This window comes from Callospermophilus lateralis, chromosome 18 (genome assembly GCF_048772815.1).
Source record: "Callospermophilus lateralis isolate mCalLat2 chromosome 18, mCalLat2.hap1, whole genome shotgun sequence".
NCBI classification, from domain to species: domain Eukaryota; kingdom Metazoa; phylum Chordata; class Mammalia; order Rodentia; family Sciuridae; genus Callospermophilus; species Callospermophilus lateralis.
In genome coordinates this window covers 17408340-17423791 of record NC_135322.1, presented here as the reverse complement: position 1 = coordinate 17423791, position 15452 = coordinate 17408340, and the positions used below count along the sequence as shown (strand labels likewise).

Here is a 15452-nt window from a genome sequence, read left to right as displayed (position 1 = left end):
CTCTTTAAAGGCAATACAGACAATAGTCTGAAGTACTGAGACTAGGGCTTCAACATACAGATTTGGAGAAAGCATAACTGCTGGGTTTCTGTTTGCTACTAAAAGGTTCAGGGGTCACTCCAGGGAAAATGTGCTAATTGAGTTTTGTGAAATAAACACTCAAGAGACACAGATGCCTTTTTCTTTGGGGTTGCTGTGAAGGCTCCTCTGACCTTAAGGATCTGCAGGAAGAGAGAGAGAGAGAGAAAGAGAGAGAGAGAGAGCAAGCATAAAGCTGACTCCTTTTATTGAGGAGTGAGGCAAGGGGTCAGGTTTCAGGGGGCTGAGTCTATCTTCATGATGTCCACTGTTGGAAGGTTGACTGACATCTAGTTAGGCCACACCCAAGGGCACAGTAAGAGAAGGGGACACACACAAGGCACTTCCATGGAACATTATTTCCTAAAAAGAGCAAGGGGTAATATTACAAAGGAACAGGTGAGTATAGCTCCACCCATGGGGCTGTAGCAAGACAGCCTGACACACGGTTACCTGAAGTAGACGTACTGCTTGCAGATAGGCAGCAAGGAACAATAGAAGCCTAAGAGTCATTGTGAAACAGTCCCCAAGGCTCAGGAAAGCTGGCCTGGGTGGATGGAGTCCTATCTGTGTGCCCCAATTGCACCATCGAGGAGGAAGCCCAGAAAGCCTCTGATTCCAGCTTTTATAACCCGGGGGGGGGGGGGGCACATGATTCAAGGGGATAAAAAAGCACTGAAGAACACCCTGCTCCATGGACGCTTCTAGTTAGTTCCTCCTTCTCTCAGGATGGTGCAGTCCCAACACATGCTACAATAATTCTTGAGATTGAAAAGTTAGAAAGACCAAGGCCTCTCAGAAACCTGTCACATGGGGGCTGTTGTGCTGAGGCCAGCATTTTCCTTCCCATGATGGGTAGAGGCTCTGTTGGTCACTTCTGTAGTGATCTGGCCACATTCAAAGTGGCCCCAGAACACTGCCCTGATCCTGGAAGTAGCAGAATGTGTCCTCATGCATAGGCGTGACCTCCTTCAGCTCCAGGGGTCAAATTACCTTACCTGTCCTTGTAACCCTGCCCATCTTGACCTTTATTGGATAGAATTTTCTAAACAATGAAAGTTGCTAGCTGTCCCTGCCCAGCCTCTCTTCCATTTGGGTGGCTTGAGGCCGACAGCAGAGGAGCCATCCTGAAGCTTGATTTAAAGGTAAATTGTGTGTCTTATGTTTTATTTCGTATCCTAGTAAATTCATTCAAGCGAACTTTAGTTTAGCCACCCACGCTGCTGGGGGCGGCACTGTCATATTTACCTATCCAATAGTGTAGGAATATTAGAGAATGTTCCCATTTTCCACTCCTAGCCTTTTTTAAAAAAAAATTAATTATTGATGGATACAATACTTTTGTTTTATTTATTTTTTTTAATGTGGTGCTGAGGATAGAACCCAGTGCCTCACCTGTGCTAGGCAAATGCTCTACCACTGAGCCACAGCCCGGCCTCCACTCCCAGCCTTTGTGTTATTCTTCACACAGTTCTCACCTGTGTATATTATATGTCATACTACAATTTTCTCTTTAAACTGACCAATAATCTCTTTAAAGATATTTTAATAATTTAAATATGGATATACTTATTCCCATTCCAGTACTCTTCATTCCCTTTTTATAGATTCAAATCTGTCATCATTTTTCTACTACTTGGAGATTTTTTGAAACTTTTTTTTGGAATTCAGGTCTGCTGATGATAATTCTTTCAGAGTTTGTGTATCTGCCATGATGTTCACCCTCATCTCAGGCCCAGGTCAATGGTTCTAACTGCCCATGGACTGAGACCATGGGACAAAATAAATTTATCCTCCTCCAAGTTTCCTCATCAGGTTTTTGGTCACAAGGATGAAAAGATGAATAACACATATATCTGAAAGTTCATTAATATTGTCTTCTGCAACAATCTTTTGTTATTCCTATCCATTCTTTATTTTTTTTTCATTTCAGATGTTGAGTTTTCACTGCCAAAATTTAAAGTGGAGATACATGTATTTTTTTTTCTTTCATGACTATACTTAAATTTTTTATATCCTCTAGCACTTAGTTCAGATGGAATATAGTTATAAGAGTTACTTTAAAGTCTTTGCCTACCAATTATATCATCTAACTACATTCTGGCTTAGTTTCCATTTATTGATTTCTTTATCATTTTCAGTTATATTTCCCTGCTTCTATGCTACTTGGCTATGATTTTTTTACTGATGCTGTTCTCCTCCTCCTCCTCCTCCTCTTCCTCCTCCTCCTCCTCTTCTTCTTCTCATCTTTTTCATTTTTATGATACTGGGGAATGAACACAGGATCTCCCACATGTTCTTACAACTGAGCCACAACCCCAGCTCTGCTGACAGATAATGTTAATTTGTTAATTTCATATTATTGGATTCTGGAATATATGCATTTCTATAAATATCCTTGAAAATTCTTTCTGGAATGCATATAACTAATACCTTCATTCTTCCAAGTCTCTCTCGCGCTCTCTCTCTCTCTCTATATATATATATATAGATAGATAGATAGATAGATAGATAGATATATACACACACACATATATAATATAACATTTTTGTACCAAAGATTAATGCCAGGGGCACTTAAGCACAAGGCCACATCCACAGCACTTTGTGTGTGTGTGTGTGTTGCTGGGAATTGAACCCAGGGCCTATGGGCATAAGGCAAGCACTCTGCCAACTAGGCTATACCCCCAGTATTCCCAGAACTTTTTAAATATTTTATTTAGAGACAGGATCTCACTGAGGTGCTTAAGGCCTCATCAAGTTTTTAGAGCTGGCTTTCAACTCCCTATCCTCCTGCCTCATCCTCCCAAGCTGCTGGGATTACAGTCCTGCACCACCATGCCTCACACCTTTAATCATTTTTAGTCAGTTTCAAAGAAGGATTTGTTCTAGGGTTAATCTTTCCCTACAACCAAAGGAACAATCTCTTCCCAGTACCCACTGACTACAAGGTGTTCAGTAGGTGGTATCATCCATGTTCCTTGGCCATTGTGGCTCTGAAGATTGTTCCCTTTACTAGTCTCAGATGTTTCTTCCTGTCCCCTCAGGGAGTTTCCTCCTGCACATGCTTGTATCATTACACACTCTACAGAATACTGATGGGGAACCCCATGCAGTTCCCTTCCAGGCCTGTTCTCTCCTCTCCAGGACTACACCCTGTGAACTCAAACGGTCCTGCCTTCTGTGCACTCCTTGCTCCTTCTCAGTTTAAGGAAGATGAGGTCTGCTCAGTCTCTGCTCCTTGCACTGAAGCCTAGAACCTCTACAGGCAGTCAGCTAAGGCTCACCCTTCTCTGCTTCTCTTCTCAAGGGTCACCATCCTTTATTGCCTGCTATGTGTGCATTGTCTTCAAGACTGTTGTGTTATATACATTTTAGCTCATTTTACAAATTTGTTCAATTTAATTTGATCCCTGTTACTCCATTTTAAGCAGAAGTATAAGCGGCCAAAAATTTTTAGTTGTTTTCATTCTACAACTTTGACCATTCTCTTTTCTGCAATAATACTTTTCACAACTTAAGAGATGTTTAAGAATCTTATTATAAATTGGGTATAATTACAAAATTAAATTAATCAGATATAGGAACAACCAAGCTAGAGTATTTAAGCTGGTACATGGAAAACTGAAAGAGGATCTAACCATTTTATCTCTTTTGACAGGATGAGGAGGGCTTTCTCTTAGGAGATGAAGGCCTCCCAGGTGTAGGGGGAAAGTCAGATACTAGGCCACCCAAGAATCACAAGAGTCCACCATGACCACATTCTCTGATCATCAAGTAAATTTAATATGCAGTCACATAACACATGAAATATAATGTATATAGCTAGTATATTAAAAAGAGATTTTGTTGAGCTTGGGATGTAGCTCAGTAGTTGAGCACTTGCCTAACACTAGTTTAATTCCCGTGGCATCCAAAAGAATAAAAAATAAAAAGTTTCTCTAGAAATTGGTGTTATGCTTCTGTCAAAGCTCACTAACATGCTGATAACAAAAAAAAAAAAAAAAAAAAAAAGGGAACAAGATTATGCCAGTTCATGGGACTGGGGATATATTGCTCAGTTGGTAGACTGCTTGCCTCAAATGCACAAGGCCATGGGTTCAATCCCTAGCACCACCAAAAAAAAAAAAAAAAAAAGAGTATGCCATAACATATGACTAATATCCTTCAGAAGCATTGGATTGTGTGGTCAGACTGTTTAGTTCTATGAAGAATTTACAAACCCTCATTCAAATCAGCCATGTCATCTGGCATTCCTGCTACCACAGCATGAGCATTCCTGTTCTTCTACATCCCCACCAGTACTTGGTGTTGTCAGTGTTTTAGGTTTTAGCTACTCTAACTGATATCTAGTGGCATCCCATTATTATTTTAACTAACAATTCCCTGATGAAATTGAGAATCTTGTATATTTAATTGCCATATGTAATGCAATTTGGTGAAGTATCTGTTCATATCTTTTGCCCATTAGTTTTATTGCTTTTTTCTTACTGTTGAATTCAAGAGCTCTTCGATATTCAGGATACACGTCCCTTATCAGGTATGAGTTTTGCAAATATTTCTTCCAACCCTGTGACTTGTCTTTGCATCCTTTTAACAGCCAATACATTTGAAAGTTCTCACTCATCTTCAAAGCCCCCAGAAAAGCTCATAGACTCAAGGCAGACATGGTGTCTGACTGATTTTTAAGTAGTCAACACTACACAGGACTGAGGGTGGAGATGGTTGTGGGGAATGACAGCTGTGGAGAAAGCAGACATCCAGGAGTCAATACTGCCAATTTTTATTCCTGGAAGCCCACCAAATTACATCAACCTTTGAGGCTCTCTTCTGCTCCTCAGTCTTTGAGAAGCATTCAAAGGAATCTTCAGCTTCTCCTCCAAACCTGCTGTATCAGTGGCGAGCAAGACCGCCCTGGTCCCCACCGTCAGGAACTCACCGTTCAGTGGGGGAGGCGGGCGCTTCCCTAGGTAATGATGGTAGAAAAAGAGCAGCAGGGGTGGGTCATTTTGCGACAGATAGAGCTCTGGGAGTTCTGGAGGGCGCAGAAGCCTAGAGCAGAGATGTGGCAGTTCTGTGGGAGCGGGCGTGAGGTCACCGCGCAGCACAGGGTCAGCTCCTGGGACACTAATGACACGAGGAGCAAAGGCGAGGACCTGAAAGGCTGCGTAGCGCGGGGAGGTCGGGGCCACGCTCTCTGCTCTACCTGCGCTCAGCCTTGGGACTCGCTGTTTCTGAAACTCGCGAGCAATGAGTGCCCGGTCCCCTGCGGATGCCAGCCCCGTTTCTCCAGGACCTGAAAAGGGCACGGAGGACCCTCTGCCTCTTCACCAACAGCTGGCGGTCAGCGGAGCAAACTGGAGGCCAGCGGGCGCCAACGCCTCCCTCAGTGGGGCCCACGCGGGAACACTGGGCGCTGCGGGACCGGCTGGACCGCCCGCGAGCCGGCGGCTCAGGGCTCTGGGTCCTTCCGGCCCGGGGGCCCAGCTGCCGGCGCACTCGTGACGTCAGAGGAGGGCGCCACGCTTGAAAGAGGGGGCGGGAGGCGGCGGCCGGGCTGGGCGCTGTCATGGAGCTAGTTCCGCAAGCGCGGGAACTCGGTTGCTGGGCGGCCGAAGAGATGCGGGTGCCCGCGGCGTCCCGGGCCCCGGAGTCCACCCTGCGCAGGTGAGTCGGGCGGGCCGTAGGGTCTCCCGGTTCTTCAGAGAGTCGCCACCAGGGAGGACCCAACAGCTGAGTCCGCCAGCTCCTTCCTATTGTGGCAGTGTTAAGTTCTAGTAGAGCATCTTGTATATGAGGGACAGGCCCTGATCGTGACCCCACATTCCCACCCCATCCCTTAGCAATAACCACCACAATGGACTGAATCTGTAGGAGTGAGGACCCTGTCTAGTCATGAGAGCTCTTCAGGGCAGACCAAATTTCTCCTCCTCTGGAAGTTATTGGAATGAGGATGTCCCCATACTTAGTGATAAATCACCCTTTCTGTGACTAAGAAGGGACTTCCTCCCCCAGAAGTGAGAACTCCTTAGCAAAGACTTTCCCTTTCACCATCACCCTAGTAATAAGTATCCTTCACCTGGGTTGTGCCCCAGACATAACCTTACACCCTGTCCCCACAGGCTGTGTCTGGGCCAGGGGGCTGACATCTGGGCCTACATCCTACAGCATGTGCATAGTCAGAGGTGAGCCAGTGGGATCAGGGGAGGGTGCCAGGAAGAGGGCACAGGCAAGTCTCACAGTAACTCCTCTTCCTCCACTTCTCCACTATAGCAGTGTCAAGAAGATCCGGGGAAACTTATTGTGGTAAGTGCTTCTAAATGCTGTCCCATCCTATCTTCTCCAGTCCCATCTGGCCTTGTCCCCACCCACAGCCTCACACTTCCTGCCCTTCCCTCTGCAAGCCCCACACATATCCTAACTCTGGCATGGTTTCTTCAGGTATGGCCACCAGGACAGTCCAGAGGTGAGAAGCCTATGCTGTAAGATTCCCTTTCACCCAAGAAAGAACTTGTACGTCTTCTGCTCTTGTCCCTGCTTGGTGCTGGATATGTTGGGGTCACAGGGTCACAAAACAGCCCTAATTCCTGCATTCCTAGGCTTACAGTTCAGGGGAAATCAGAAATGAACTGGTGCAATGGCACAGTTGAAGGTTTTCCCCATCAAAGCTGGTGAAGGGAAAAGTAGTATGGGCCATATTTGGAAGAGATGCAAAGGCCAGTTTGTGATCCACTTGTGCAAGGAACCCAGATGACATCAGGGGGATGCTTTCAGAAGACCTCAGGACTCCTCGGTGTGGGACTCAGGGAGGAGATCACCACTGAGACAGAAATGTAGCACAAACAAAATTAAAATAAAATAAAACCTGCAGGGAGGATAAGTGAAACAAGCCCTGAGGAAAAAGGGAGCCAGAGGGTTCACCAGTGCTTCAGATCAGACAAGGAATCTGCACAGAAAAACCCCTTAACCACTCCCCTGGTAGATAAGAGCCTGGTGCCTCCCAAAAGGTAGTGAGGCCAGGCTAAGTCACACTCACGAGCATCTGACTCTATACCTGATCTCACCAGGTCAGCCGGAAGTTGGAGCTGGAAGCTGCAGTGGCACGCCTGCGCACAGAGATCCAAGAGTTAGACCAGAACCTGGAGCTTATGGAGCGAGAGGCTGAGGCTCAGGGTGACCCATGGGGCCAGGAAGGTGGGCATTGTAATGCTGGGTGGGAAAAGTGCTGACCCCTGTGTCTCCCACAGACCTAGCTGTGGAGCAGATGCTGCAGAGTACACGGGACACCCAGTATCGAGCTCTCCTCCTCCGGGCCCAAACTGGAAACCTGCGAAGACAGCAGCACGGACTGCGAGTCCCCACACAGCAGCTGCAGAATCAGCTCAGACGCCTACAGGACATAGAGAGGTGAGCCTCATCTGCCCAAGAGACCAGCTTTCACCAGGTGGCCAGACATTTGCCTCTGAGATCCCAGTGTTCTTACCTGATCCTTACTGGGTTTAAGGATTTAAGGCCCATAAGCCCAGTTAGTTTTGCACCATTTCTTGGGTAACAACAATAGACATAGGACAGGCCCCTGTTTATGCTCCTGGACCTTATGCTCTGATGTAGAGAAGGCTGACTGCAAACTATTAAACAGATCCTGTCATTTTGGGGAGAAATAAGTTCAATGAAGAAAAGACTATGTGACCCAGGGAAAGGTGTTTGCTATCTAAGCTAGGGTGCTCAGGACAGGCCTCTCTGAGGAGGTAACCTGGGTTGGGGCACAAATATTCATGGAGAAGGAACAGCCAGAGCTCCAATCTTGGCCTTCAGGAAGAGCTTCCAAGAAGCAAATACAGCTCAGTATTTGAAGACAGGAGGGACAAGATGAAGAGGTGAGATAGGAGAAGCAGTCAGAGGGCCCTAGAGACATAGGAGTTTTACTGTTAGATGGAGTTCATGCCCCGCCTTGGCCATTTATAACTATGTGAGCTTGGGCAAGGGACTTAACTTCTTTGTACCTCAGTTTCTAAGATTTGTTGGAATATGATAATATTTATATCACCCTTTTATGGAAGAAATGATAGTTACATGTGGTAAGCTATGTATAGTGCTAGGAAGACTGCCTGTTATTCACGTTGTCATTCTGAACATGTCAGGGAAAGGTCCCATTGTCGTGCAGGGTTTTGAGCAGTGACTTCATCTTCCCTAGGTTGTATGAAACATGATTTCTGACCACTGGGTGGAGAACAGACTACAGGGGTGAGAAGCAGAGAGACCAGTGAAGGGGGCTCATGCAGTAGTCCTGCCAGGACATAACAGTAGCTTAATCTTGGAGGTGGCCCCTAAGACCCAGGCTCAGCAAAACCTGTGACTAGCCAGGCTGGCAGTAGGAAGGGTGGGGCACAGACACCTATTCTCCCAGGTACAACCTTCCTCAACTGCACTCTTCCTCCAGGAAGGCCACAGTGGATGTGACCTTTGGACCCCTGAAATCAACATCTGTGGCCCTGGAGCCTCTTGTCTTGGTAAGACCCTAGGCCATAGAAGAAGGTGTGAGAAGACTGGGGTCAGTCTGACATCTGGGTCCCTATCATGTTCTGTCCTCTCCTCCAAAGCGTGATGTCCGAACAGCCTGCACCCTCCGGGCCCAGTTCCTGCAGAATCTTCTCCAAGCCAGGGGTGGCAGCATCCTGTAAGTGTTCCCAGGACCCAGGAACCCTCCAAAGAACTTTTACTTTAAAGGCAGAAAGTCACTTGTGTATTAATTCTTAGGTTCCTGGGATTCTGTGCTGTATCAAGTCCAGGCCCTACCATGACACGGTTCCCAAGCCATGACCCCTTATAGAAAGCGATGGTTACACTTGCAGCTCAGTATTAGAGTGCTTGCTTAGCATGTGTGAGGTACTAGGTTTGATCCACATAAAAATAAATTTAAAGAAAAGTGTTGTGTCCATTTACAACTTTAAAAATTTTTAGAAAAAAGAAGCAGAAAGTGATAGTCACAGCTATTGGGGTTGGGGAAGCCTGGGAGGCTCAAAGTAACCAGAAGAGACCCTTTCCCAGCTAAGGAAGCAGGGAGGTGAGGGGTTCTCTGACAAGGAAGCTTAGTTAGTTGGGGTCACGAAGGCATCCCAGGTTTAGCACGCACGTAAAAGCCCCAAGACTTGTAAACTGTAGAATTAAGGATCTCCAGGCTAGCATGCCTACATGGGCTCAGTTTCCTCATATGTAAAATGGGGACAATGACAGTCCCTACTTTAGTGTGGGGTGGTAATAATCACAGAGGTATTTGATTTGTCTTATAACATTCTCTATCCCTTTACCCATCCCAACAGAAGCCCTCAGGATGACCACTTTGGAACTTCATACCAGCAGTGGCTTGGCTCAGTGGAGGTGAGATGGCAGGGCCTTCAGGAAAGGCCACACCCTCCAGACCTGTGAAAACATCGGGTGCCTGCTCATAAGTCTTCATCCCTACCTCATTCCCATGGGGTCCCATCATGCAAGCCTGCCCCCGCCCTGACTTCACCTTTATCCACCAGACCCTACTGACAAACCACCCTCCAGGCCATGTCCTGGCTGCCCTGGAGTACCTGGCCGCAGAGCGAGAAGCAGAGATTCGATCCTTGTGCAGAGGGGATGGGCTCAGAGATATCGAGCTGTCCAGGTAAGGAGTAGAATGTTCTTACATTCAGGGCAGGCATGTGGGTGGGTGAGTTGGGACAGGGTCAGGAACAGGCATGGGGTAGAACTGCAGCCCAGTGCCATTGTGGCAGGTGGGTGTCACTGGCTCCCTCCAAGTACCAAGGCAAGGATACAGGGCTGTTCCCTCAGCAGCTTTGCCCCCCACCCCAGTCCCCAGGCACCGGACCAGTCAGATTCCAGCCAGGCCTTGCCATCCATGGGGCATCTCATCCAGGTAACCCTAGGTACCTTCCCAAGACCTATTCAGTCCCCTCATCCCCATGGATCATGCCCACACAAACTTTGTACCCACCCCAGGAGGGCTGGCAGACTGTGGGTGCACTTGTTACCCAGCGGGGTGCTCTCCTGAAGGAGCGTCAAATCCTGACTGGCCACCTCCAGGGCCTGGTGGAGGAGATAGAGAGACGTACCCTGGGATCCAGTGAGAGGTAAGGGGGTTCCTCCAGCAGAGGCCTCTAGACCATCTCTCTCCCTGGCATCTGTAGACCTGGGGTATGTCCTACCTCTGTGGCTGCCCCTGCCTCCCTTTCCTCACACTTTGTCTCCCAGTGTTTGTGGTTCCTTGTGCATCCCTGCGGATCTCTTCCTCCCAGTGTGGGTCTCAGTCCCCTTTCTCTCTTTTGCTTTCTCTGCTTGTCCCCCAGGAAAGTGCTAATACTGGGACTTAGATGCTGTGGACTCTGGGCAGAGCTCAAGGCCCTGAGGGCCCAGATTAAGGAACTGGAGGATGCAGCTGGGCAGAGGCAGCTTCTGCTGAGGGAGCTGCAGGCCAAGCAGCAGCGGATCCTGCACTGGCGCCAACTGGTGGTGAGAGGCAGGGCCTGGAGCTGGTGGAGGGCCAGAGTGGAAGCTTAGAGCCTGTGAACAGGGACTGGGCCTGCCAGTGGTTCGGAAGCTCAGGGTGAAACTCCTAAGAGGAAGCAGGACCCTTTGCATAGGGTCTGAGGAGGGAAGGATACACAGCTACTCTGAAGGGCATCTTGGCTCCCCAGGAGGAAACCCAGGAACAGATCCGCCTGCTCATCAAGGGCAACTCAGCCAGCAAGACCCGCCTATGCCGCAGTCCTGGAGAGGTGAGATGGGTGTGGGGGAAGGTGTGGAACAGGGGACTAAATCTGCTAGGGGTGAGGCTGGGTGGAAGCAGGCTGCCCATCCACTTTCTCCCTCCCAACAGGTACTGGCTTTGGTTCAGCAGAAGATTGTCCCCACCTCTGAGGCCATGGTGCCGCAGAGCCAGGAGCTGCTTCGCTGTCTGGAGGAGGAAGCCCGACATCTGCCCCACATTCTGCTGGGCACCCTGCTGCGGCATAGCCCTGAAGGGTAAGACTGAGGCCATCCCTGTCTCCCCTGCCATGGGGAGACGCTATCACTCCCTTCACCTCCTGAAAAAAATGTAGCTTCAATGTTTCCAGGCTGCCCAGACCTCACCCTTAGGTCATCAGCCCCAGTCTGGTCTGCCTTCAAGTTCTTGGGTCCCCAGACTTCTAGAACTCAAACCTGCCTTTCAGTGTTCTATCCAATCTGGACTTTCCCCCACCCCAGGTTGAAGCCCCTACCCACGATCCTACCATCCATCCACCAGCTGCACCCCATGTGCCCAAAGGGCTCTAGCCTCATAGCGCTGAGCCACATACTGGGGCTGCCCACAGGAAAGGTAAGTGCCTGTCCTCTATGACTTATCTGCCCCCGCCCTCTCCAATCTTCACCCCAAGTGACTGTTCTCCCCCTCCTTCCAGGCACCAGAGCTGCTCCTCCCAAAGGCTGCCTCTCTTCGTCAGGACCTTCTATTCTTCCAGGACCAGCAGAGTCTCCGTTGTGGAGATCTGCTCCACATGAAGACCCGTCTGCCATCGGGACCATCCCCCCAGGGTAGGCCTCCACTGCTTCCCACATCCAGCCTCCCTGGGCATTCTCAGCACGTCAGCCTCCCAAGTAATAACAGACAACACCCACTGCTTAGTCAGTGTTCCTGTGTGCTGAAGCACATTCAGTTGTTTGCTGCATGGCAAGCCCATGTAGTAAAAGCTGCTGTTCTCCCCATTTTACAGAGAAGGAAACTGAGGTACAGAGAGCTTAGTAGTTTGCCTACATGGTAGAGCTGGGATTTGAACCCAGGTAGTCTGACGTAAGCCTGTGCTCCTGACCACTAGACCACACTGCCATCCATTTGCCAAGTACTCACTCATCACCCCCAAATAGAGTGGTTTAAAACTAGGCTATGGAGTTAAAGTACCCAGATTCTCTTGTCAACCCTTTCCCTTCCTTGTCGAATGATCTCCCCATGCCTCAGTTTCCTCCTCAGTGGAGTAAGCAAAGTAACAGTGTCATAGAGAGTTGCTGGGAAGATTCAGTCAGGTGACCCAAATTCGGCATTGAACGGTACCTGGCAGGCAGCAAGCACTTGGTGTCTGTAGGGTGTGTATATACATCATCTCTTTGACTCCTCACTGTGAGGGAAGGGATTATTAAGACCCGCAGTTTGCAGATAAGAAAACAGAAACTCACAGATATCCTGATGCCATCCCAAGTAGTTTGATGGGGAGTAAGGAAACAGCTGGCCAGCCCCAAGAAACCCATGGTAGAAGCACAGAGCAAGGAATCAAAATATAAATAAGTGGAAGAGGTGAATTGATGAGAGATGAATTAGGGACACCATCAGGCAAGTAGGAAGAAACCATTTTCAGACCCTTGAGTTTGGGTCTCCCTGCCTTCCATCTCACCCCGAGGAAAAGGAACAGTGTGTAGGAAAAATAAGAACAGTTCAAGACACATCACAGCATGTCCTTATTTCATAAGCATTGTTTTTGTTGTTGTTTTGGGTTTTTGTTTTTTTGTGGGTTTTGTTTTTGTTGTTGTTTGTTTGTTTATTTGTTTTGGTACCAGGGATTTAACCCAGGGGTGCTTCACCACTGAGCCACATCCCCACCGCTTTTTATATTTTATTTAGAGTCAAGGTCTCACTAAGTTGCTTAGGGCCTCACTAAGTTGCTGAGGCTGGCTTTGAATTTGTGATCCTCCTGCCTCAGCCTCCCAAGCCACTGGGATTGCAGACATGTGCCACTATGCCCAACTTCATGGTCATCTTGAACCTTATATCTATAACTTCCCTCTACTCCAAAGAGCAATTCTGTTTCTTTTCTTTCTGGTTTCCTCCTGTCAGTATATTATTCCACCCTCCTCATCAGGTGCTTTAGCTAAAAACAGAGCAGTTGTCCTTAATTCCTCCCAGATCCCAACCTGCCCTCAAACCTGTCAACCAGCCCTGTGGGTCCAATTGCCAGAGTTCTCTCCAATCTGCTTCCTGTCCCACAAGCCTATGACTCAGTTAAGTCCACTTACCAACATATAGCTAAAGTAAGGACAAGAGTCATGATCAAGGTCATAGGTAAGGCAGGATGGAGTCAGGATTCAGGCTCAAGAGATCTGCTCATGCTAATAATCTATGACTGCTCTGAGCTGGGCACATGAAGAGGAGCTAGGCCCAGTCACAGTCCTAGGGAGAAATACCACAAGAGTTAAGACTGGAGAAGGCTGAGGAGAAAGCCTTGCAAAGAGGGATGCTAAAGAAAAAGGGCTGCCTAAGGGAAAATGGTATCTCACACGGGCCTTGGGATTGGGTCAGGTTTTTTTCCAAAGAATAATGAGCAGGGGCCACATAATATAGACTCAAATACCAGGCTGAAGACTTGGACTCTGTTTTGGGAGGCCTAGGGAAACGTTCTAAGCAGGAGAAAGAGAGGATTGGGTCCAGGCTTCAGAAAGATCACTATGACTGCCAGGTCATGGGTGCCAGGTTGCTGCTCTGAAATGTGACCAGAGTAAGAGACTGAGGCCTGGAATATGAGGGAGGCTGAGAGTGGAGTAAGAAGACAGGAGAAACAAACTCAGTAAACATGGGCTGAGGTTGTAGTTCAGTGGCAGAGCATTTGCCTAGCATGCACAAGGTCCTGAGTTCCATGCCCAGTACTGCAAAAACAAACAAAAAACGGAATGAGAGACAAAAAACATGAACTTTGGAAGCTGAATGGGTGGCCGTGACCTGATGAAGGTAGGGAAGAAGGCATCCAGGACGAGACCTGGTGGAGATGGGGGTTATTGCCCTGACATGAGGACCTAGGAAGAGGGACAGGTTTGGGAGAGATGCTGGGGTCAAGACTGGGTGACTGCAGACTTGGTGACCTATTGGCTGCAAGGCTCCGGCAAGCCAGAGGCCTCAAAGCTGCCTCCCTGGTTTCTAACCTCCAGAGCTGCTGCAGATCCAGGCATCCCAGGAAAAGGAACAGAAGGAGAACCTGGGGCAGGCTCTGAACAGGCTGGAGAACTTGCTGAAACAGGCACTGGAGCGAGTCCCTAAACTGCAGGGAGTCCTGGCAGACTGGTGAGAGGCGGCCACAGAGAGGGAGGGAACTAATCTGGGTGGAAAGTGAAGACGCAGGTCATGATGGTGGAAGGCCAGAGCGGTCGGAAGGCTGGCCTTCCCTCTGACACTATGCCCTTTCCCAGGTGGGAGCAGCCAGGCCAAGCCACCCTCTCCGGGGAGCTCTGCCAGGGCCTGTCCCTGCCCCAGTGGCGGCTGCGCTGGGTCCAGGCCCAGGGAGCTTTGCAACAGCTGTGCAGATGAAGAGGGCCCTCAAGGGGCTGGGATTGTGGCTCAGCAGTAGAGCGCTCGCCTAGCACCGGCGGGGCCCGGGTTCAATCCTCAGCAACACATAAAAATAAAGGTATATAAAAAAAAGAGGGGCTTCAAACCAGAATCAAGAATTTCACATTTGTTCGCCCCAACACCTTACATCCCCCAATAAAACATTGAAAAGAAAGCATGGCCAGAATTTGTAGCCCCTTGTCTCTATCCCATAGTCCCCCTCAGGCTGCTCCGCTGCTCCTCTCAATTCCCTTGTCCTTGTCCTTTCATTCAGCCAAAGCTAAGAGAATAGCGTACTATGGACCATACTCCGGGTACCCTTTAAAGTCCGTCCATCACTTTTCCTCTCAAGAAAATATAACTGAGCACCTTCTTTAGGTGCTAGGGAACTGCACTGTGGTGTGCGGAGTCACACGGGCCTCAGGAAGGGTTTGCAGGTGGAGGCTGCAGTGTCCACTGGAATGTGCTGGTGTGAGGGCCACTGAGGAACCCAGTGCCATGGGAGTGGGGATGGGGTCAGGAGATAAGGTAGTCTAAGTTTTTAAAATTTCTCTTTTTTTTTCACGTTTAAATCTGAGCCATTTGGAATTTATCCTGGCAAACAGCTTCAGTATGGTTTTGTTTTGCATATATCCCATATTTTTAGCACTTGCTAAAAATTCCCAGAGAAGCAGTTGCCTCTGAAAAAGAGGCAGGTGGCAGCGATCAAATGTGGAGATGAGGAAACTTCCTAGGTAGCAGGATTTGTGCTCTCTTAAAGCCCCGGAAATTTGCATTTATAAAGTAAAACTCCACGCTTAACCAAATTGTGTCAGGGTTCTTTCCAGACCTGTGTGTATCTAACCCTATTGTGCCACTACCACGGGATTTTCATTATAAAGGTTTTGTAATACACTTTAGTCTCTGAAACAAGAGATTGTCCTCTTGGGCTTTTATTTTTCAAGGTTTCCCTGTCTCTTCTTGCTAATTTTTTCTTCCAAATAAAACAAACTTTATACTTAACATGTCGAGTGCCAGAAGAAAAACAATACAGCTGGTAGTT

At 48.3% G+C, this 15452-nt stretch overlaps 1 protein-coding gene across 1 annotated transcript; it reads left to right on the top strand.

Annotated features, from left to right (window-relative positions):
- Window positions 1-5621: 5621 nt before the first annotated feature.
- Window positions 5622-14563, top strand: Haus5 (HAUS augmin like complex subunit 5). Its single transcript, XM_076838542.2, has 19 exons — window positions 5622-5745; window positions 6201-6263; window positions 6352-6384; window positions 6520-6544; window positions 7146-7251; window positions 7326-7485; window positions 8519-8588; window positions 8679-8755; window positions 9399-9456; window positions 9606-9730; window positions 9919-9982; window positions 10066-10196; window positions 10413-10575; window positions 10761-10841; window positions 10943-11088; window positions 11311-11422; window positions 11505-11637; window positions 14014-14146; window positions 14272-14563. Exons 1-19 carry the CDS (start codon window positions 5648-5650, stop codon window positions 14387-14389), a joined length of 1896 nt encoding a protein of 631 aa, XP_076694657.2. The 5' UTR covers window positions 5622-5647; the 3' UTR covers window positions 14390-14563.
- Window positions 14564-15452: the final 889 nt, after the last annotated feature.